Source organism: Ranitomeya imitator, chromosome 2 (genome assembly GCF_032444005.1).
Source record: "Ranitomeya imitator isolate aRanImi1 chromosome 2, aRanImi1.pri, whole genome shotgun sequence".
Taxonomy (NCBI): domain Eukaryota; kingdom Metazoa; phylum Chordata; class Amphibia; order Anura; family Dendrobatidae; genus Ranitomeya; species Ranitomeya imitator.
This window is the reverse complement of record NC_091283.1, coordinates 168,781,193-168,803,074: the sequence shown is the minus strand read 5'-3', so window position 1 is coordinate 168,803,074 and position 21,882 is coordinate 168,781,193. Positions and strand designations below refer to the sequence as shown.

At 44.2% G+C, this 21,882-nt stretch overlaps 1 protein-coding gene across 1 annotated transcript in view; it reads right to left on the bottom strand.

Moving 5' to 3' along the window:
- Nucleotides 1-248: 248 nt before the first annotated feature.
- Nucleotides 249-21,882, bottom strand: part of PTPN18 (protein tyrosine phosphatase non-receptor type 18) — a 60,258-nt gene continuing 38,624 nt past the window's right edge. The window contains exons 5-17 of the mRNA XM_069747905.1: nt 20,738-20,776; nt 19,830-19,898; nt 19,685-19,747; nt 19,331-19,473; nt 19,087-19,153; nt 15,463-15,540; nt 10,816-10,899; nt 10,312-10,400; nt 7,866-8,206; nt 5,697-5,746; nt 5,579-5,606; nt 3,346-3,417; nt 249-1,999 (exon numbers count right to left, since the gene is read on the bottom strand). Coding sequence (XP_069604006.1) covers nt 1,935-1,999; nt 3,346-3,417; nt 5,579-5,606; nt 5,697-5,746; nt 7,866-8,206; nt 10,312-10,400; nt 10,816-10,899; nt 15,463-15,540; nt 19,087-19,153; nt 19,331-19,473; nt 19,685-19,747; nt 19,830-19,898; nt 20,738-20,776 — 1,188 coding nt within the window. The 3' untranslated portion in view covers nt 249-1,934. The remainder of the gene's footprint in view (nt 2,000-3,345; nt 3,418-5,578; nt 5,607-5,696; nt 5,747-7,865; nt 8,207-10,311; nt 10,401-10,815; nt 10,900-15,462; nt 15,541-19,086; nt 19,154-19,330; nt 19,474-19,684; nt 19,748-19,829; nt 19,899-20,737; nt 20,777-21,882) is intronic.

Genomic DNA, 21,882 nt, shown 5'->3' with positions numbered 1-21,882 from the left:
CACCATCATGACAAGTCACTTATACATTGAATTTTAGACCAGATCTGCTGTTCAGCTTTCAGTAAGGGAATCTTCCTCTTAGCCTGCTATTTCTCTTTTACTTTGGGTCTCACAGTTTTTCTTTTCATTTTTTTAACAAGTCAGTTGAAGAACTGTACCTGCTTCATTTTCCATCAATATTAGACGTATGAGGGTTTATTTTTGTGCCACATTTTGTTTTGTACTTGCACATAGACTTTTGAAGCACATTATTTTTAACATAACCTTTATTTTTGGGTGGAAGAAGGAAGGAGAGAGATGAGAAAAAAAAAAAATTTCACCTTCACCATTGTATTTTGCAATTCTGCTTTTGGAGCGAGAATGGCTATAAATTTAGTTAATATTTCTATTCCATAGCATTTATTGTCTGTCAGTATAAAATGCCTCTGCCATAGCCTAATAGGCATATACAGTTGTGCTCAAAAGTTTACATACCCCGGCCGAATTTTTGCTTTCTTGGCCTTTTTTCAGAGAATATGAATGATAACACCAAAACTTTTTCTCCACTCATGGTTAGTGGTTAGGTGAAGCCATTTATTGTCAAAGTGGAAATTTTTTGTTGGTCTACCTGACCGTGGTTTTCTTTTTACAGAGCCCCTGATTTTCCATTTGTTAATCACAGTTTGAACGCTGCTTACTGGCGTAATCAATTCCTTAGATATCTTTTTCTATCACTTTCCTGTTTTATACAGTTCAACTACCTTTTCCCGTAGATCTGTTGACAATTCTTTTGCTTTCTCCATGTATCACAATTCAGAAACGTCAGTGGCTGGATGAAAGATGCAAGAGTCTGTCTGGATCCCAGAAACTCACTCAGCTTTTATGCACACACACTGATTACAAGCAAAACGGGTCACAGGTGAGAATATTACCTTTAGTAGCCATTCAAACCCATTCGTCTCAACTTCTGTGCATGTTATCAGGCCACAATCCCCAGGGTATGTGAACTTTTCATCAGGGTCATTTGGATGTTTTGGGTTGTCATTATGATTTAAAAAGAGAAAACAGTAGTTTGACAATAAATGGCTTCACCCAACCACTAACTGAGTGGAGAAAAAGTTTTGGTGTTCTCATTCACATTTTCTGTGAAAAGGACAAACATAGTAACATAGTTAGTAAGATAGTTAGTAAGGCCGAAAAAAGACATTTGTCCATCCAGTTCAGCCTATATTCCATCATAATAAATACCCAGATCTACGTCCTTCTAGAGAACCTAAATAGTAACATAGTTAAAACAAGAAAGCAAAAATTCTGTCGGGGCATGTAAACTTTTGAGCACAACTGTATATATACCTCTGACACAACAGGGGGCTGTAGTCGTGCTACTGCTGCTATAAAGCATCCACCCCCAGCAATTGTGATGCAGTGTGTAAAAATTAAGGCAGAGCGAGCCGTTTCTTCTGCGAAACTCCTTAGATGATCCAGTCGCTGTTGACTGCTGCATCAACAGTATTAACCTGGCTAATCTGAACATCCACCCTACAGTCACTGTGTCCGTGCGTTGGGCTGATTGAGGTCTTACGATCCTGCAGATCATTAGTGGGGACATTATCCTGCTTCTGTAGGTCAGAAGCCCTCACCTGAGAGTATACACAGCACTAGACATGTACGCTGCATCCTCTTACATGTATTTCATGCTCTATACCTTGCAGTCACCTATAATGTGCCGCATACAGAGTCAATAACACAGACACAATCGGTCACTTGTAGATTAGATGTCGGTTCAGGAGCACCTTCTAAGTAATCAAAACTTCTGACATCACATGAAATATGTCCATAGGGGCCGGCGATGTTGTCAATGACGTATACTCTGGGACCATTCCCTATATAAATCCTATAGTGTGCAGGCAACAGGTTGAAATGTTCTCTATGTTGTTGTATTATAATCCGTCCTATTATCGGCTCCATTCAGCTGGGGGGTCTCGGGGGCCTTTAGGTTTGCCAATGCGACAGTTAAATCCTGTAAATATAGAAATGGCGCATTAGTGGGAGACCAGCATGTCCACAACAGGCAGGTGGCCATATTTTCTGTCTGCTCCTTCACCCAACATGCCAATACTAATCCATGTGCAAGTGCATGAAATAAGTCAGTCCTGCACCCATCTGTGATGTGGAGGAGCACACACCTGCTCACAAAGCCAGTCACGGCCACAATTGGCGGATGTGACTGCCCAAATTTTTGCAGCAGCCATCTGAACGCGGCCTTAAGATGTTTTCAAGCAGCGAGATCTACCAGAGATATGTGCAAGGGCTCGTTCACATAAAGTTGTTTTTGGTGCTACCTGTTATTTTTACGGATAGATCACAGACCTATTATAATGATTGCACCTTTTCACGTGTCCTTTTTTTTTTTTGCAGACCGAATGTGCACTCACAAAAAATAAAACCGAACTCCATCCTACGCTGATCCGTACTGCAGATCAAACCCACCAATGCAAGTCAATGACACCATGAAAAAAATGGATATCATGCAGATGTCATCTAAGTCCTTTCCGTATTTTAGTGCTTAACGGGTGGGAAAAGATGAGAAATTCATTTTTTTCATATCACAAAAACATATGCAATAAGGGTTGTAACAACTGACATGCGGATCAAAAATGGGTCCAACATACAAAAGAAGAAAAAAGAAACAACAACCATTTTTCACTTATGGAAAACAATAACTGATGTTGGAAATCGGTCTAAGGCCACATTCACACGTTCAGTATTTGGTCAGTATTTTACCTCAGTATTTGTAGCCAAAACCAGTGTGGCCTAAGGCCGGGGTCACACTTGTGAGTGTGATGCGAGAAACAAGTCTCTCGCATGAATTTCTGGCACTCGGGACCGGAGTGTGCTGCTGCATGTATTTCTATGCAGCCACACACTACGGTCGAAGTGCCGGCGGCAGTGCCGGGTATTTATGTGAGAGACTGCGAGCTTCTCGCGTTGTAATCGCAATTGTGACCCCGGCCTAAGGAGGATTTCCCGGTATACACCTCCAGCAGATGCCCCTGTATATGGGAATTTTCCTTTGCGATGCCTGGTCTCTGCACAGGATGTAGGTTATTGGTGGGTTTCATACAGATTTTGTTCTGAACTTCATGTGATGTACAACCGTTGTGAGGTGGCCTTAGTGAGCCTATGTAGCCTAGTCCCGGACACAACTGCTAAAAATAAGTGCAAAATAAATGCAAGGACAACTGGTTGCCTGCATGGACTGGTCTGACTACTGGACCTAGTATTGGGGGCTGTCAGTAAGGAATAAAACTAAGTAAGTGACTGATACCGTTCGTGGCTCCTACTGTTTCTGCAGCCAGAACTTACCTATCCCTGAAACAGTCGCTGAAATTCGTCCTTTGGAAGAATCGGCCACAATTTCATAATCAAGAGAATTATCTGCAAGGATGAGACATGTTTAATACACGTAACGTCCAGAAGAATATTACTTATTAAACGTAGACTAAAAGATAAAATATTTCTGCCCTACTTGTACAACCCCTGGCAAAAATTATGGAATTACCAGCCTTGGAGGATGTTCATTCAGTTGTTTAATTTTGTAGAAAAAAGCAGATCGCAAACATGGCACAAAACTAAAGTCATTTCAAATGGCAACTTTCTGGCTTTAAGAAACACTAAAAGAAATCAAGAACAAAAAATGTGGTAGTCAGAAATGTTTACTTTTTTTTAACCAAGCCTAGGGGAAAAATTATGGAGTCACTCAATTCTGAGGAAAAAATTATGGAATTACCTTGTAAATTTTCATAACCAAAACTAGCACCTGCATCAAATTAGATCTGCTCGTTAGTCTGCATCTAAAAAGGAGTGATCACACCTTGGAGAGATGTTGCACCAAGTGGACTGACATGAATCATGTCTCCAACATGAGAGATGTCAATTGAAACAAAGGAGAGGATTATCAAACTCTTAAAAGAGGGTAAATCATCACGCAATGTTGCAAAAGATGTTGGTTGTTCGCAGTCAGCTGTGTCTAAGCTCTGGACTAAATACAAACAACGTGGGAAGGTTGTTAAAGGCAAACATACTGGTAGACCAAGGAAAACATCAAAGCGTTAAGACTGGAAACTTAAAGCAAAGCAACAGGAAATGCACAACAAACAAATGAGGAACGAATGGGTGGAAACTGGAGTCAACTTCTGTGACCGAACTGTAAGAAACCACCAAAAGGAAATGGGATTTACATACAGAAAAGCTAACTGAAAGCCATCATTAACACCTAAACAGAAAAAAAACAAGGTTACAATGGGCTAAGGAAAAGCAATCGTGGACTGTGGATGACTGGATGAAAGTCATATTCAGTGATGAATCGCGAATCTGCATTGGGCAAGGTGATGATGCTGGAACTTTTGTTTGGTGCCGTTCCAATGAGATTTATAAAGATGACTGCCTGAAGAGAACATGCAAATTTCCACAGTCATTGATGATATGGGGCTGCATGTCAGGTGAAGGCACTGGGGAGATGGCTGTCAATACATCTTCAATAAATGCACAATTTTATGTTGATATTTTGGACACTTTTCTTATCGCATCAATTGAAAGGATGTTTGGGGATGATGAAATCATTTTTCAAGATGATAATGCATCCTGCCATAGAGCAAAAACTTTGAAAACATTCCTTGAAAAAAGACACATACGGTCAATGTCATGGCCTGCAAATAGTCCGGATCACAATCCAATTGAAAATCTTTAGTGGAAGTTGAAGAAAATGGTCCATGACAAGGCTCCAACCTGCAAAGCTGATCTGGCAACAGGAATCAGAGAAAGTTGGAGCCAGATTGATGAGGAGTACTGTGTGACACTCATTAAGTCCGTGCCTCAGAGACCGCAAGCTGTAATAAAAGCCAGAGGTGGTGCAACAAAATACTAGTGATGTGTTGGAGTGTTTTTTGTTAGTTTATTTTTCATGATTCCATAATCTTTTCCTGAGAATTGAGTGACTCCATAATTTTTCCATATGCTTGGATAAGAAAAGTAACCATTACTGAGTACCACATTTTTTGTTCTTGATTTCTTTTAGGGTTTCTTAAAGCCAGAAAGTGGCCATTTGAAATTACTTTAGAATTGTGCCATGTCTGTGATCGGCTTTTTTTCTACAAAATTAAACAACTGAATGAACATCCTCCAAGGCCGGTGATTCCATATTTTTTGCCAGGGGTTGTATATTTAATGATATTACAAGAATGTGCTAATAGAAATGTAGACTATCAGTGTGTATGTAGCCAGTGTAAGTTTGGTCTTCGTTATCGCCAGTCACACACCTTATCGTGGCTTTTTTTTGCTATAAGACATTTCAGGAGGACAGGGCAGAATGTATGCCTTGTATGCCATACTAAACTTATTACCATACCAATGGCAATGGAGAGTCATCAGGCTTAAGCGTTACTGGCAGGGCCCACTCATCCACACCATGGATGCCTGGTGTAGGGTTTTGGAGAGTGTGCCTGTCCATATCATTACTATTGATGTACGTTCTCACAGTTTACATATTGGAGACACTCAGCAATAATTTTAAGGAGGGTCTGGATTCCCATACGCTTACCTTGCCTATCTGATACTCCTGCATGAACCTAGAATAAAACAGGAATATTGTCACATTGTGAGGAGAGCACGTGGTGGGTAGTCATCTGCATGTGAATATTGGTGGGATGGATACTCACATTGGTCTGGAACCTCTTGTGGTCTCCTTTCAGATGGTTAAAGGACGGGACTGCAGCAGGAAGAAAGTCATAGAGTTATAGAGTCTCAGATCTCCCTGACCTGCCAACATCAGCCAGGCACACAGAAAGGGCAACCGGCACACACTGGTGGCCACATAAGCAGTCATAACAGACAAGGGACGTGTACAGGCAAATATACCATCTGGGCACTTGTGATACCTATCAGGTACTAAGGGCTGAGCCCAAAGATGGAGCCTCTTTGCCCCGGTATCATGTATACATCTATATCAGTCTGGGCTGTACAGCTGCTGGTACCTTACAGTGGTGGCGCCATATGGCACATACGGAACAACACGTCTGAAGGTACACTCTCCTCTATGATCATACATAGAGACAATAATTCTTATTTAAAACCTTTTCATCTAAAGGAGACCAACTGAAAGTGTCACAACGTGTGCCATTCATTTTGGCGGGTTGCTCCATCCCTACAATAGTGTTCTTAGATCAGCAGCCATGTTGCATATTTAGGCTAGTATGGATTGAAGTCACTGTACAGGCAATGGCTACTGGTCAGGGACGAACTGGAAGTGAAATTTATCCCTAGCATTTGAAAGCACATAGGCCCATGTTGTTCCTTCCCCCTGATGCGCCGTCTCAACTGGACCCTGAGGGTATTGATACTGCTAACGGGCATAGGAGACAATGCGGCCCACTACTGGACCAGCCCATCTGGCATTTGCCAGAATTGCCAGATGGCTAGTCCGGCCCTGTTACAAGTCCACCATGGTGGATTCTACAGTTCGGTATGATGTAGAGGGACAAGACCTTCTAGAAGCATTAACTTTTGTATGTGGACAAAAAAGACTTGGGTGTAGGGTCCTATCTTGTATAATATAACCTTATATCAAAGCTGAATCCCGATCCTCTGTTCTGACCTAACCTACAACACAGACACGTACTGAGAAAACATGGTTTTATTAACAAATAAATACAAAAATACAGACAAACATTACACAAAATACAGACAGACATTACACCTGCACAAGAACTCATAAAACACGACGTGATTGCGATGTGCACTGACCGTGATCACTGTACATTGCACCTGTCTGTAGGATGCAGATACAGGAAATGGTCTGAGGTCCTTGTCAGACCAGAACATACGTGGTGGCTGACATAGCTGGAGAGTAGGGGCTCCACTCACCTGGTACAAAGTTTTAGTGTTGGCAATTCCTGTATCTGCTCTGTCTATGAGGTGGTGATTGCGTCCCACACACCCTGTGCATTATATATAACTATACTGCAGTACAGACACTACATGGGCGGCAAATGCAACAGCCACCAAATCCATTCCCAACCAAGCCAACCCAAGCAACAAGAAAGTTTCACCAGCGTACAAAGCAGCATTCATAGAGTCAATGCAATGTAACACAGCACCCGAGATACCCTGCAGCACACATCTACCAGTATGCCAGGCCATGCCCATGCAGCCAGCTTACAAGTCAGTGCTCATATAGGCAGATTGCTCTGAAGCATGTACCTAGCAGGATGCAATGCCCATTTACCCAGTTTACCATGCAGTGCCCATTTGCCAGTATGCTAGTCAGTATGCACTTAACCAGTAATTAGCCACTGGCTAGTAAAGTGACTACTTAGCCACTATGTAATAAAGTTCTCATTTAGCCACTGTGTAGTACAGCGCTGGCTCCTACATAAGTAAGGAAAATGCCTCTAGTATCTTAGAAATATTAGTGCCCATTTATGCCCATCGCTAGCCTGTAGGATCTCACTCATTTGTTCACCTGCCATATTGGTGGTTGTATCTGGCACTGCATATGTATACACAAAAGGGCAGGTAATAAAGAATCCTTATATTATAGAAAATAGGTGGTAGCCCTTTAATTGTAAAGTGCTGCGGAATATGTCAGTGCTATATAAATAATAAATTATTATTATTATTATTATTACTGATGCCGGCTGCCACCTCCTGTCAGGCTCTCGTTTTTAGGAGCCATTTTTAGATTCTTAAATACATGTAAATGTATATGTGCCCTCTGATATATCTGCCTTGGGGGTCTTACTCTAATTCCCCAGGAAGAAAGCAGCACATGGAGCCGATACCTGGTATAGACCATAAGGCGGGGAACCTGAGCCTGCCTGTAAGTTTACCTGCACTGGGAATGTTGACCTGACTGTACTCAACAGAAGCGGGTTCGGAAGGAGTTGGGTTTCCAGCCAAAGAATAGGAAGAAGAAATAATCCCCGGGTTGGAAGGTGTCGTTACACAGGCGGACATCCTGTTGGGTTTGGGCACCACAGAGCTGTACAGCTGATCCACTGGTGTGGCAGGGGACGAGCGGGGTCTGACATTGTCATACTGGACATGAGAAGAGGTCGGGCTCCGTGTTTCCTGTGTGTTACTTCCGGGAAGTAGCACCGGAGCGGTGGATTTTTTATTCACTACAGCGTAGGTGTTGCTCATGTCTGACTGCGGCGGAGGCAGAGATACACTGTACAGAGAGAAGAGAAGAGGTGAGGTATGTCTGCACCGTGCAATACAGCCATTATATCATTACCGGGATTGTTCAATTATAACGTTTCCTGGCTAATTATCATCCACAGCAAATCTACAGTGGCCCCCAAGATATCGCAAAAATAAGTATATCAAAGTCTCCCTTGTGATCGTGGCAGCAGTGAGCAGCCAGCACACATCACGAGTCTACCCACCGCCTGCCTGCCCACCGCCCGCTGCACCATCTGACACCATGGTGACACCATGGTGACACATTTATTTGCATCAGCAGTTATCTAATGAATAACTACTTCCCTAGAAATAATGGAGGTCTGAGATTAACCATTAAGGTCCAGACAGACAGAGTTTATCATCACTTTTGTCACCACCTTGCACCATGAAAGGGAGAGAGAAGCCTCTCTGTTTACAGTGAAGCCATACGGAGACTATTGTTCTCAGTTATCAGCCTATTGATGCTAGGAAGGGGCATACATCTTTTATCACTACAGTATGTCACATGTATCCAGGAGCACTGAAGCCCCTCATACACATAGATAGCTCTCTGCTAAGCCCTTGCTTGGCTGACAACTCTCTCCCTGACTTCCCAATACACAGTAATATTTGGCTCGGCTAAGCTCTCCGGTGAGAGGTGCTGAGAGGTGCTGAGGACCCCTCTGGCAGGAGCCTATCTACCGGAGAAGAAAGAGAGCGGCCATTGGAGATTCCGGTGGCCTGATCATCCTCACCCCACCCACACTCTTCTGGGGGACGGTCGGGAGACCCCCATATATCTACTATATAATTGTCTAGGGTCACTTCCATCTTTCTGTCAGTCACAGATATTCATTGGTCACGGCCTCTGTCTATCGTGGAAATCCAAGTCGCTGATTGGTCGCGGCAAAACAGCCACGACCAATCAGCGATGGGCACAGTTCGGCGGCAACATGGCCGCTCCTTCCTCCCCGCAGTCAGTGCCCCCTCCATACTCCCCTCCGGTCACCACTCACACAGGGTTAATGGCAGCGTTAACCGACCGCGCTATGCCGCGGTGTAACGCACTCGGTTAACGCTGCTATTAACCCTGTGTGACCAACGTTTTACTATTGATGCTGCCTATGTGGCATCAATAGTAAAAAGATCTAATGTTAAAAATAATAAAAATAAAAAATCGTTATATACTCACCGTGCGTCGGCCCCTCGGATCCACAACAGGCCTTTCCCGCTCGCGACGCTCCGTTAACCGGTCCACGCTGTGATCTCGCAAGATGATGACGTAGCGGTCTCGCGAGACCGCTACGTCATCATCTCGTGAGACCGCAATGCACTCTTCAGACCGCTTTGCTTGGATCCGCGGGCTCAGGAAGGTGAGTATATAACTATTTTTTATTTTAATTCTTTTTTTTAACAGGGATATGATGCCCACATTGCTATATACTACGTGGGCTGGGCAATATTCTATATGGGCTGTGCAATATACTACGTGGGCTGTGCAATATACTACGTGACTGGGCAATATACTACGTGGCTGTGCAATATATTACGTGGCTGGGCAATATACTACGTGGGTGGGCAATATACTACGTTACTGGGCAATATACTACGTGGCTGTGCAATATATTACGTGGCTGGGCAATATACTATGTGGGTGGGCAATATACTACATGGCTGGGCAATATACTACGTGGCTGGGCAATATACTACGTGGCTGGGCAATATACTACGTGGCTGGGCAATATACTACGTGGGTGGGCAATATACTACGTTACTGGGCAATATACTACGTGGCTGGGCAATATACTACGTGACTGGGCAATATACTACGTGACTGGGCAATATACTACGTGGCTGGGCAATATACTACGTGGCTGGGCAATATACTACGTGGCTGGGCAATATACTACGTGACTGGGCAATATACTACGTTACTGGGCAATATACTACGTGGACATGCATATTCTAGAATACCCGATGTGTTAGAATCGGGCCACCATCTAGTACTAGATATTGGTGTAATGGGCCTTTCCATTGCTGTGATGGATATCATCTGCTCCTCTGATAACACTACATTAGACCAGTCAGTGCTAAATCTGGATGGTCACTTACCGTAAACGGAGGTCTCTCCGCCTGTTGGGGGTCTGGCTCCGGTTCGGGAGTGTCAGAGTCACAGCGTCATCGTATAACGGAGCTTTATTCTGTGCGGACAGAAAGACAAACTCACAATGTGACACAAGAAGATGGCAGTGTGGTCGGCGCTGTCAGAATCAGGAAGTTCCCCTTCCTGTTTTCTCATATTTTATAAACTGCATATTCTTTCCGTGTTCTCTGTGGGGTCCTGGAGGCACTCGCAGGACCCCCCACTGGGTTCAGGATGTGACAGATACTTTCTAATCATTTCTAAAGTTTTGCACAAGTCAGTGGTGCTGGAAAAATGGAGACCTAATTATAAATGGTGCAACACATGAATTAAGCCCCTTTTGTAATCATTTTCTTGTACATAACAGCATTGTTATCTACAGCAAAATAGGCTTAAAAATGTCGCCCATAATAACTGGTCCATTGTAAGTGGCTGTGTGCCGCACCCCGCTGTCAGTCACTTTGTCTTCTCACCTCTTTCAGATTTTCATAGTAATTTCCTTTCAACTGCTTCTCAAACATCTCAGTAATGGCATGGTAGAGAAAGTCGTACTGTTCCTGTGCGGAGAGAGATCTTATGCCAATTACTAACCACAGAAATACACAGAGTAAGTATTAATACAAAGTACATGGAGAAAAGTATGTGCCCCCTACTTATTACACCTACAGGGGGTTTATCACAACCCATTCTACAGCCATTTGCATTAGTATCGACTCCTTCTCCACTTCGCACCTATCACAGCCCTTCTCTGAAGGATTGCTATAAAGGTACCTTCACACTGACCAACTTCACAACGATATCGCTAGCGATCCGTGACGTTGCAACGTCCTGGCTAGCGATATCGTTGTGTTTGACACGCAGCAGCGATCAGGATCCTGCTGTGATGTCGTTGGTCGGAGCAAAAAGTCCAGAACTTTATTTTGTCGCTGGATCACCCGCAGACATCGCTGAATCGGCGTGTGTGACGCCGATTCAGCGATGTCTTCACTGGTAACCAGAGTAAACATCGGGTTGCTAAGCGCAGGGCCGCGCTTAGTAACCCGATGTTTACCCTGGTTACCAGTGTAAATGTAAAAAAAAAAAAAAACACTACATACTTACATTCCGGTGTCTGTCACGTCCCTCGGCGTTCTGCTTCCCTGCACTGTCAGCGCCGGCCAGCCGTAAAGCAGATTACAGCGGTGACGTCACCGCTGTGCTTTCCGGCCGGCGCTCACAGTCAGTGCAGGGAAGCAGAGCGCCGGGGAACAGACACCGGAATGTAAGTATGTAGTGTTTGTTTTTTTTTTACATTAGCACTGGTAACCAGGGTAAACATCGGTTTACTAAGCGCGGCCCTGCGCTTAGTAACCCGATGTTTACCCTGGTTACCAGTGGACTTCGCATAGTTGGTCGCTGGAGAGCTGTCTGTGTGACAGCTCTCCAGCGACCACACAGCGACGCTGCAGCGATCGGGATCGTTGTCTAGATCGCTGCAGCGTCGCTAAATGTGACGGAACTTTAAGATTTTGGAGGCATCTGTGGGTGTTTTTGCCCCTTCATTCAGAAGAGCGTTTGTGAGGTCAGAGAGGGGAGGCCGGGGGTCACAATCCCCATTCTAGTTCATCCCAAAAGTGTTGGATGAGGTCCGGGCTCTGTGCGGCCCACATGTTCTTTCACAAAACTCCCCCTCCATGTCTGTATGGAGCTTGTGCTTTGGGCACATAAAAAGGGTCTTACCCAAACTGTTCCCACAAAACTAGAGGCTACAATTATCCACAATGTCTTGTGCTGAAGAATTAAGATTTCCCTTCCCTAGAACTAAGGGGCTGAGGCCGCCCCCTGATAACAATCCCATAGCATTATCATCCACCATCTGTACAGCGGGCTCAATGCAGTCAGGGGGTAACGAGACATTCACACAAGACAGCTGTTAGACAGCCAGCTCGGGTAACTCCCTTTTACGCTCGGCATTGTGCTTGGTGATGTAAGGCTGCATGCAGCTGCTCAGCCATGAAGCTCACGGCGGGGGTGCTGGGTTTGTGCTGATGCTGATACCAGAGGAGGTCTGGACTCTGCAGTTATGTAGTCAGCAGAGTGTTAGTGACTTTTCTGCCCTCTGCTCCTCAGCACTCTGTGACCCTGATCTCTAATGTTACGGGGTCTCCACTTCTCAATAATATCACTCACAGGTGATGGGGAAAGATACAGGAGGAAGAAATGTCATGAACAGACTTGTTGCATCGGCGGAACTGCCCTGGTTTCAATGAGCTCTGCACCAGCAGCCATTCTGTACACTGGACCTGGATGTTATACACTAGGGGGCTATAGTAACATAGTAACATAGTAACATAGTTAGTAAGGCCGAAAAAAGACATTTGTCCATCCAGTTCAGCCTATATTCCATTATAATAAATACCCAGATCTACGTCCTTCTACAGAACCTAATAATTGTATGATACAATATTGTTCTGCTCCAGGAAGACATCCAGGCCTCTCTTGAACCCCTCGACTGAGTTCGCCATCACCACCTCCTCAGGCAAGCAATTCCAGATTCTCACTGCCCTAACAGTAAAGAATCCTCTTCTATGTTGGTGGAAAAACCTTCTCTCCTCCAGACGCAAAGAATGCCCCCTTGTGCCCGTCACCTTCCTTGGTATAAACAGATCCTCAGCGAGATATTTGTATTGTCCCCTTATATACTTATACATGGTTATTAGATCGCCCCTCAGTCGTCTTTTTTCTAGACTAAATAATCCTAATTTCGCTAATCTATCTGGGTATTGTAGTTCTCCCATCCCCTTTATTAATTTTGTTGCCCTCCTTTGTACTCTCTCTAGTTCCATTATATCCTTCCTGAGCACCGGTGCCCAAAACTGGACACAGTACTCCATGTGCGGTCTAACTAGGGATTTGTACAGAGGCAGTATAATGCTCTCATCATGTGTATCCAGACCTCTTTTAATGCACCCCATGATCCTGTTTGCCTTGGCAGCTGCTGCCTGGCACTGGCTGCTCCAGGTAAGTTTATCATTAACTAGGATCCCCAAGTCCTTCTCCCTGTCAGATTTACCCAGTGGTTTCCCATTCAGTGTGTAATGGTGATATTGATTCCCTCTTCCCATGTGTATAACCTTACATTTATCATTGTTAAACCTCATCTGCCACCTTTCAGCCCAAGTTTCCAACTTATCCAGATCCATCTGTAGCAGAATACTATCTTCTCTTGTATTAACTGCTTTACATAGTTTTGTATCATCTGCAAATATCGATATTTTACTGTGTAAACCTTCTACCAGATCATTAATGAATATGTTGAAGAGAACAGGTCCCAATACCGACCCCTGCGGTACCCCACTGGTCACAGCGACCCAGTTAGAGACTATACCATTTATAACCACCCTCTGCTTTCTATCACTAAGCCAGTTACTAACCCATTTACACACATTTTCCCCCAGACCAAGCATTCTCATTTTGTGTACCAACCTCTTGTGCGGCACGGTATCAAACGCTTTGGAAAAATCGAGATATACCACGTCCAATGACTCACCGTGGTCCAGTGTATAGCTTACCTCTTCATAAAAACTGATTAGATTGGTTTGACAGGAGCGATTTCTCATAAACCCATGCTGATATGGAGTTAAACAGTTATTCTCATTGAGATAATCCAGAATAACATCCCTCAGAAACCCTTCAAATATTTTACCAACAATAGAGGTTAGACTTACTGGCCTATAATTTCCAGGTTCACTTTTAGAGCCCTTTTTGAATATTGGCACCACATTTGCTATGCGCCAGTCCTGCGGAACAGACCCTGTCGCTATAGAGTCACTAAAAATAAGAAATAATGGTTTATCTATTACATTACTTAGTTCTCTTAGTACTCGTGGGTGTATGCCATCCGGACCCGGCGATTTATCTATTTTAATCTTATTTAGCCGGTTTCGCACCTCTTCTTGGGTTAGATTGGTGACCCTTAATATAGGGTTTTCATTGTTTCTTGGGATTTCACCTAGCATTTCATTTTCCACCGTGAATACCGTGGAGAAGAAGGTGTTTAATATGTTAGCTTTTTCCTCGTCATCTACAACCATTCTTTCCTCACTATTTTTTAAGGGGCCTACATTTTCAGTTTTTATTCTTTTACTATTGATATAGTTGAAGAACAGTTTGGGATTAGTTTTACTCTCCTTAGCAATGTGCTTCTCTGTTTCCTTTTTGGCAGCTTTAATTAGTTTTTTAGATAAAGTATTTTTCTCTCTATAGTTTTTTAGAGCTTCAATGGTGCCATCCTGCTTTAGTAGTGCAAATGCTTTCTTTTTACTGTTAATTGCCTGTCTTACTTCTTTGTTTAGCCACATTGGGTTTTTCCTATTTCTAGTCCTTTTATTCCCACAAGGTATAAACCGCTTACACTGCCTATTTAGGATGTTCTTAAACATTTCCCATTTATTATCTGTATTCTCATTTCTGAGGATATTGTCCCAGTCTACCAGATTAAGGGCATCTCTAAGCTGTTCAAGAGCCATATGGTGTACACAGGGGCAATGGGGCCAGATGTTACACACGGGATGGGGGGGAGGGAGGGGAGTGAATAAGGCCAGATGTTATATACTGGAGAGGGGAGCCTGATGTTGTAAATTTGGGGCAATGGGAGTGGCTGTTATATACTAAGGAGCAAAGGAGATGTATGGTATACACAGGGCAATGGGGCCAGATGTTATACACCAGGAGGCACTGGAGCCAGATGTTATACACTAGGGGGCAATGTGACCATATGGTATACACAGGGGCAATGTGGACAGATGTTATACATTAATGGGCAATGGAACGATATGGTATACACAGGCGCAATATGGACAGATGTTATACACCAAAAAGCACTGGAGCCAGATGTTAAACACTAGGGAGCGATGGGACCATATGGTATGCACAGGGGCAATGGGACCATATGTTATACATTAATTGGCAATGGGACCATATGGTATACACAGGGGCAATGTGGACAGATGTTATACACACTAGTGTGGTGAGGCCTCAGATTACCCTTATGTCACAGCACATTATGTCTCGTGTGATGCACAAAATTTACTGCACTGACGTGTCCGTTTCGCCCAGATGCTGCTCCTGCGCACACGTACCCGGGTCTGCACAGCGGACGGTCTCTGGCGTCTCATCTCCATCACCACTTCAAAGATACTGAAATTACTGGGAACCCTCTAAAATAAAAGAAAGCAGCAAAGAAATGAGGCAGAAGTGCAGCTGGGCAGTCACTATTACTATATGTCTCTTCCTTCTAAAAATGCCATAATGCTGTTATCTGCACAACGTGTCTTTAGAAAGTCAATCATTTCACACTATACATCCATTGTAAGTCCTTTGAGGTAAAACAATGCTTGATTGGTTTTATGGGGTCTTCATAGCGAAGGGGTGAGTGAACTTTGGCACTCAAGATGTTGTGAAACTACAACCTCCAGCATTACTTTCACCACAGCTGGAGAGCCACAGGCTCCAGATCCCCGGTGTATGGCATAATCAGACTAGTGCTTGGGAATGGCCCTATGAAGAGGGTTTGGAGCTGGTTTCCCCTTAAATGGTCTTTGAATGAAGATCAGATAATTTCTGAATGCCTAGAAAAGCCCTGTGTGAACACAGCTTTCCAGTGCTTGTTTGCGTAGGGTGCTTTTAAAAAAATAAGAAAGGATGAAAAGGACAGAATTAATGACATTAAAATAAATAAAATACATTAGGTCTTGAAGGGAATCTGCCAGCGGATATATGATGGCCGATCCTCGAGCATGTGTCAGGCACACAGGCTGCATGATATCAGCCCGGTATGTTTCACTCTGTAGTAATGCGGCGCTTCAGATACAAATATATATTGAAAGCGGCCAGGGACTGAGCCACACAGGTGACTAGTGGGAAAGGCCAGTCCCTGCTGGCTGCCAGTGACTAACAGGTCTCTCCTTATACACACACGCAGGGAAAGACCCGTCACTCAAGGGAAGCAGGTGGGGAGAGGCTGTGGGGGTCTGCCTTTCCCACTAGTCTCCTGTGCCGCTCAGTCCCAGGTAAGTTTCCAAGTATGTGTTTGTCTGAAACATTGCAGCATTACAGAGTCACGCAGAGTCAAACGTACATGGCTGAAACGATACAGCGGGTATCTGACAGTAATTATCCAGAGGCAGCATGGGTTTGTAGCAAACAACTCATGCCAGACTAATATAATTTCCTTCGATGATGAAATCACTGACTGGGTGGATCAGAGAAATGTGGTAGATATATGTTATGAAAGGCAATTCAGTACCACAATGGACATAGCGGTCAGAGCACATACAGTGATCTGACAATAACCCAAAATCATAGAACGAGCTCTGAGACGTGGGAACTCTGCAGACCGCAATCCCTAATCCTCTCCAAACAACACTAGAGGCAGCTGTGGATTGCGCCTAACTCTGCCTATGCAACTCGGCACAGCCTGAGAAACTAACTAGCCTGAAGATAGAAAATAAGCCTACCTTGCCTCAGAGAAACACCCCAAAGGAAAAGGCAGCCCCCCACATATAATGATTTTTTTTTTCTTTTTTTTCTTTTGTGCAAAGCAAGCCCCCCACATATAATGACTGTGAGTTAAGATGAAAAGACAAACGTAGGGATGAAATAGATTCAGCAAAGTGAGGCCCGACTTTCTTAACAGAGCGAGGATAGGAAAGATAACTTTGCGGTCTACACAAAACCCTAAAGAAAACCATGCAAAGGGGGCAAAAAGACCCTCCGTACCGAACTAACGGCACGGAGGTACACCCTTTGCGTCCCAGAGCTTCCAGCAAAACAATTAGACAAGCTGGACAGAAAAAATAGCAAACAAATAGCAAAGAAGAACTTATCTATGCAGAGCAGCAGGCCACAGGAATGATCCAGGGAAAAACAAGTCCAACACTGGAACATTGACAGGAAGCCAGGATCAAAGCATTAGGTGGAGTTAAGTAGAGAAGCACCTAACGACCTCACCAGATCACCTGAGGGAGGAAACTCAGAAGCCGCAGTACCACTTTCCTCCACAAACGGAAGCTCCCAGAGAGAATCAGCCGAAGTACCACTTGTGACCACAGGAGGGAGCTCTGCCACAGAATTCACAACAGATATAGTATATTTCGATATCAGCAAAGCATTTGATAAAGTATCTCATTTGATCCTTGTTGAAAAAATGACCAATTATGGGATTAACAAGGGTACTGTTAGGTGTATTCATAACTGTGCTCTGCTTTACGGACGGACGGCGCTCACAGTCAGTGCAGGGAAGCTGACGCCGGGGGACGTGACAGACATCGGAATGTGAGTATGTAGTGTTTTTTTTTTTAACTTTTACAATGGTAACCAGGGTAAATATCGGGTTACTAAGCGCGGCCCTGCGATTAGTAACCCGATATTTACCCTGGTTACCAGTGAACACATTGCTGGATCGGCGTCACACACGCTGATTCAGCGATGACAGCGGGTGATCAGCGACCAAAAAAAGGTCCTGATCATTCCCCAGCGACCAACGATCTCCCAGCAGGGGCCTGATCGTTGGTCGCTGTCACACATAATGATTTCGTTAATGATATCGTTGCTACGTCACAAAAAGCAACGATATCGTTAACGAAATCGTTATGTGTGAAGGTACCTTAACACTAGAGAAGAATTCAGAAGGATATACAGCAGATAAGTTTGAACAATGGGCAATGACTAATAGAATGGTATTTAACAGGGAGAAATGAAAGATTTTACTTCTTGGCAAGAAAAACGAAAATTACATCTATAGAATGGGAGGGATAGAACGAAGCAACAGCACATCTGAAAAAGACTTGGGTATACCAATAGATCACAGACTGCACATGAGTCAACAATATGATGCAGCAGCAAAAAAGGCAAACACAGTTCTAGGATGTATTAAGAGAAGCATAGAGTTTAGATCTCATGAAGTAATTATCCCCCTCCACTCCTCCTTGGTCAGGCCTCATCTGGAATACTGTGTCCAGTTCTGGGCACCACATTTTAAAAAAGACATTGAAAAACTGGGGCAAGTTCAGAGAAGAGCTACCAGGATGGTGAGCAGATTGCAAAGTATGTCCTACGAGGAACCGCTAAAGGATCTGGGAATGTTTAGCTTGCAAAAAAGAAGGCTAAGAGGAGACTTAATAGCCATCTATAAATATCACAAGGGATGTCACAGTGTAGCGGGATCATTCTTATTCTCATTTGCACATGGAAACATGAGAGGCAATAGAATGAAAATGAAAGGGAGAAAATGCAGATTAGTTATTATAAAAAACTTTTTGACAGTGAGGGTGATCAATGAATATAACAGGCTGCCACTAAAGGTAGCGAGTTCTCCTTCAATGGAAGTCTTCGTACAGAGGCTCGATAGACATCTGTCTGAGATGGTTTGTTGAATCCTGCATTGAGCAGGGGGTTGGACACGATGACCCTTCTATGATTCTATGTACGAGCCTGGAGTTCACAGAGCTCTGTCTACACTGGATACTTGCTACGTGTGATGTGCACCCGAGTGTTCTCATTCACTGACAGAAAACTATTATCTTTAAAAGAGTGAGGAGTTAAAAGAAATTATATACAGCTATTGAGTGTGATTTCCATAAAACTATGGGCAATTCCACCTGTCCCAATACTGCAGGTATAAAGCTGCAGCTCATTATATTCCAGTATCATGTATAGCTAATAGTCCAGTGCTGCCCCCTGCTGGCTCTGCATCTATACATTACCTGCTTGTGTAGGAGACACTGGATGTATTCCACAGTACAGATAACGCCAGTGCGGCCACAACCTGCGCTGCACAAGAGATATGACAAGGGTACAATAAGTAATGACATAATAATAGAAGCTTGTGCCATCACTGGCGCCTTTTCCTGCTACCATAGGGGTTGTCATCCGGCCTCCCCAGGTAACATGGAACAAACCTTCAGATATGATGAGTACAGAATTGGTTCTATTATCACGTTGCTTTACCTGCAGTGGACGCACATCGGGGCCTGGTGTTCATCCTGATGCTGGCGAACCATGTAGATCATTTCCAGGAAGCAGGAGTACGAGTCAGGAATCCCTCTGTCAGGCCATGCTATGTACTGGAAGTGGACCAACTCGCGCACCTCCTGCAGATAGTGCAAAGATCCTCTATAGCAGGACATCCAAAGACAAAGTCCTACAGGAGAGCGCATCATATCCTACACGAAGGTATAAGCGATATCTGCGGCCTCCTTATGAGTTTCTAGTCAGGTCATATTGCAATGGTAATGAGAAAACCCAGCCATGGTGGCCATGACTTGTGTGTCATAGCTGGTCGTAGTCCTTCAGGTCACTCACCTCCTGAAACATCACTTTGAGATTGCGGAACACAACCTCTGCATTCACTATGTCTTTAGCCACCTGAAAATGAGACGATCGATCAAGTCATAACCAGGAATAGTGATGGCTATCAGTGGAGATGATGGTGAGGGGCGGAACTGACCGTAGTGACGGTGAACGCTCCATACTGCACAGTCTCCTGGTCTAGCGGCCAGTATCGCTCACATTTTTTCTGCAAGAGATCAGAGCAACAGCTTATCTTACGTATGTTAGCTGGTGGCCATAGGCATTACCCCTACTTGTATCTGCAGACGCTACATATGCTGTCCCGCGTAGTGGTCATCATGGCCGTGCCCCAGTCCAGCCCTTGTGTTACAGTCCTGAAACCTGATTTATTATAGTCTCTATTACTGGTGACAATGACACTCCCTCCGTCCGGTAACAGCCCCCTTCCAGCATTTCATGCAACCTGCTAATTTCACATCATTAATGTCTGCTCGCAACTTTTAGTAATAGGATGACAAGAATAACATTTTCAGTGGTGAACTTCCCTTTTTATGATATTTGTGCTCCTGTTAGTTTTAAAGGGGTTGTCTGATTCTTTAACATTTATGGCCTGTTCTCCAATAAGCTATGCATTCTCATTTTTCCATCAGATTGTTTTTTATATCACTTTTTTTTTTACAACCATTTTTGACTACTGATTATTATAATTTACTCAGCATACCACACCATTATTGCCCGTCAGTAATAAACCGACTACCAGTTTATTATTGGGGCCATTGTTAGCACCCTGCTTTTAACAGCCCATCAGAGCCCTGCTACAAGGCGCTCCTTCCCTCGGTCTAACACCGCGGTGCCACAGTTGCTTTTGATGTTGGCAGTGCACAGAGTTAAAGTTTTCTTTGAACCTGGATTTTAGTGACAGCTCGGCCCCCACAGTGCCCAAGACTGCCCAAGACTACCCATGCCATCACCATACTGTACATCTACATTATTCTGATTTATGAGGGTCACATTATATTATGATTTTTTCATAGGTTTACATTCAAATTTGTAAAGTGCACTCACCTTTCCTTGTTCCACCTCTCGGCACGCCATAACTATCACCTGTAAGAGATGTGACCATGGTCATGAATGAGTTGATAGTTTAGAGACCCCTGACCAGTATAATTACATGTGCACTTTCCCCACAGCATCAATAAAGACCTTTGATACATTAGATTCTGTCACCTGTTGCGGACATATTCACTGTGCGCAGTAGGGGGACAGCAGCGGTCACGTGGTATTGTCATGTGACCTACCATCTTCATAATCAATGTGTCTATCACTGCAATGTGGCTATCACTGCTCCACACAGTAAGTTCAGGCCATGGACCCTGCTGACAAATCGGGACCCATAGACCCCAAGTTGAGTGTTCAAGTCCTGAACAAGAAAGTTAATTCTCAATATAAGCGTCAAGAACAACTGAGAAAGGCAATTAATGTGGGAGCAAATCAGCTGCAGGATTTGTCCACCTCAGTTTCCACCCTATCCCGTGCCTCTAGTGTGTCAGGTCATCCTTCTTTAGGACTGGTCACCTCTCCTGGGGAACTGCCTAAGGCTCCAGTTTCTGGTGAAGCAGCTAAGCTCCAGCTTTCATTCCCATCCCGCTACTATGGAGACCCCTAGGAGAGTTGCGGCTTCATAAACCAATGCCAAATCCACTTCACTCTCCAAGCTAAGCTCTTTCCATCAGACTAAACCAAGACTGTGTTTATGGTCTCTCTCCTGTCCATACAAGCCCTGGCTTGACCAAATCACATTTGGGAGCGTGGAGGTCCAGAGACCCGCCATTTAGGGAAGTCCCTGGAGATGTTCCGAACTGTATTCGACGTACTAGACCACACCTCCTGAGCAGTCACATCTCTTTTGACTCTAAAACAAGGCACCAACACTGTGGCTTAGTATTCTTTACACTTCTGTACCTTGACTGCGGCGTTGGCTTGGAATGAAGAAACCCTGGGCTGGTGGCGACCTTCTGGCAGGATTTGTCTGATTGTACTAAGGATCAATTGGCAAGCAGAAATCTACCATCTACCTTGAATGCCCTTATACAACTGGCTACTAGGATCAATCTACGTTTCCATGAGCAAACTCTGAAACAAACTGAGGTATCATCTCGCGTCAGCAGACCACCCCAGCTTGCTCTACTCTTCCATTACCCCTTGCTAAC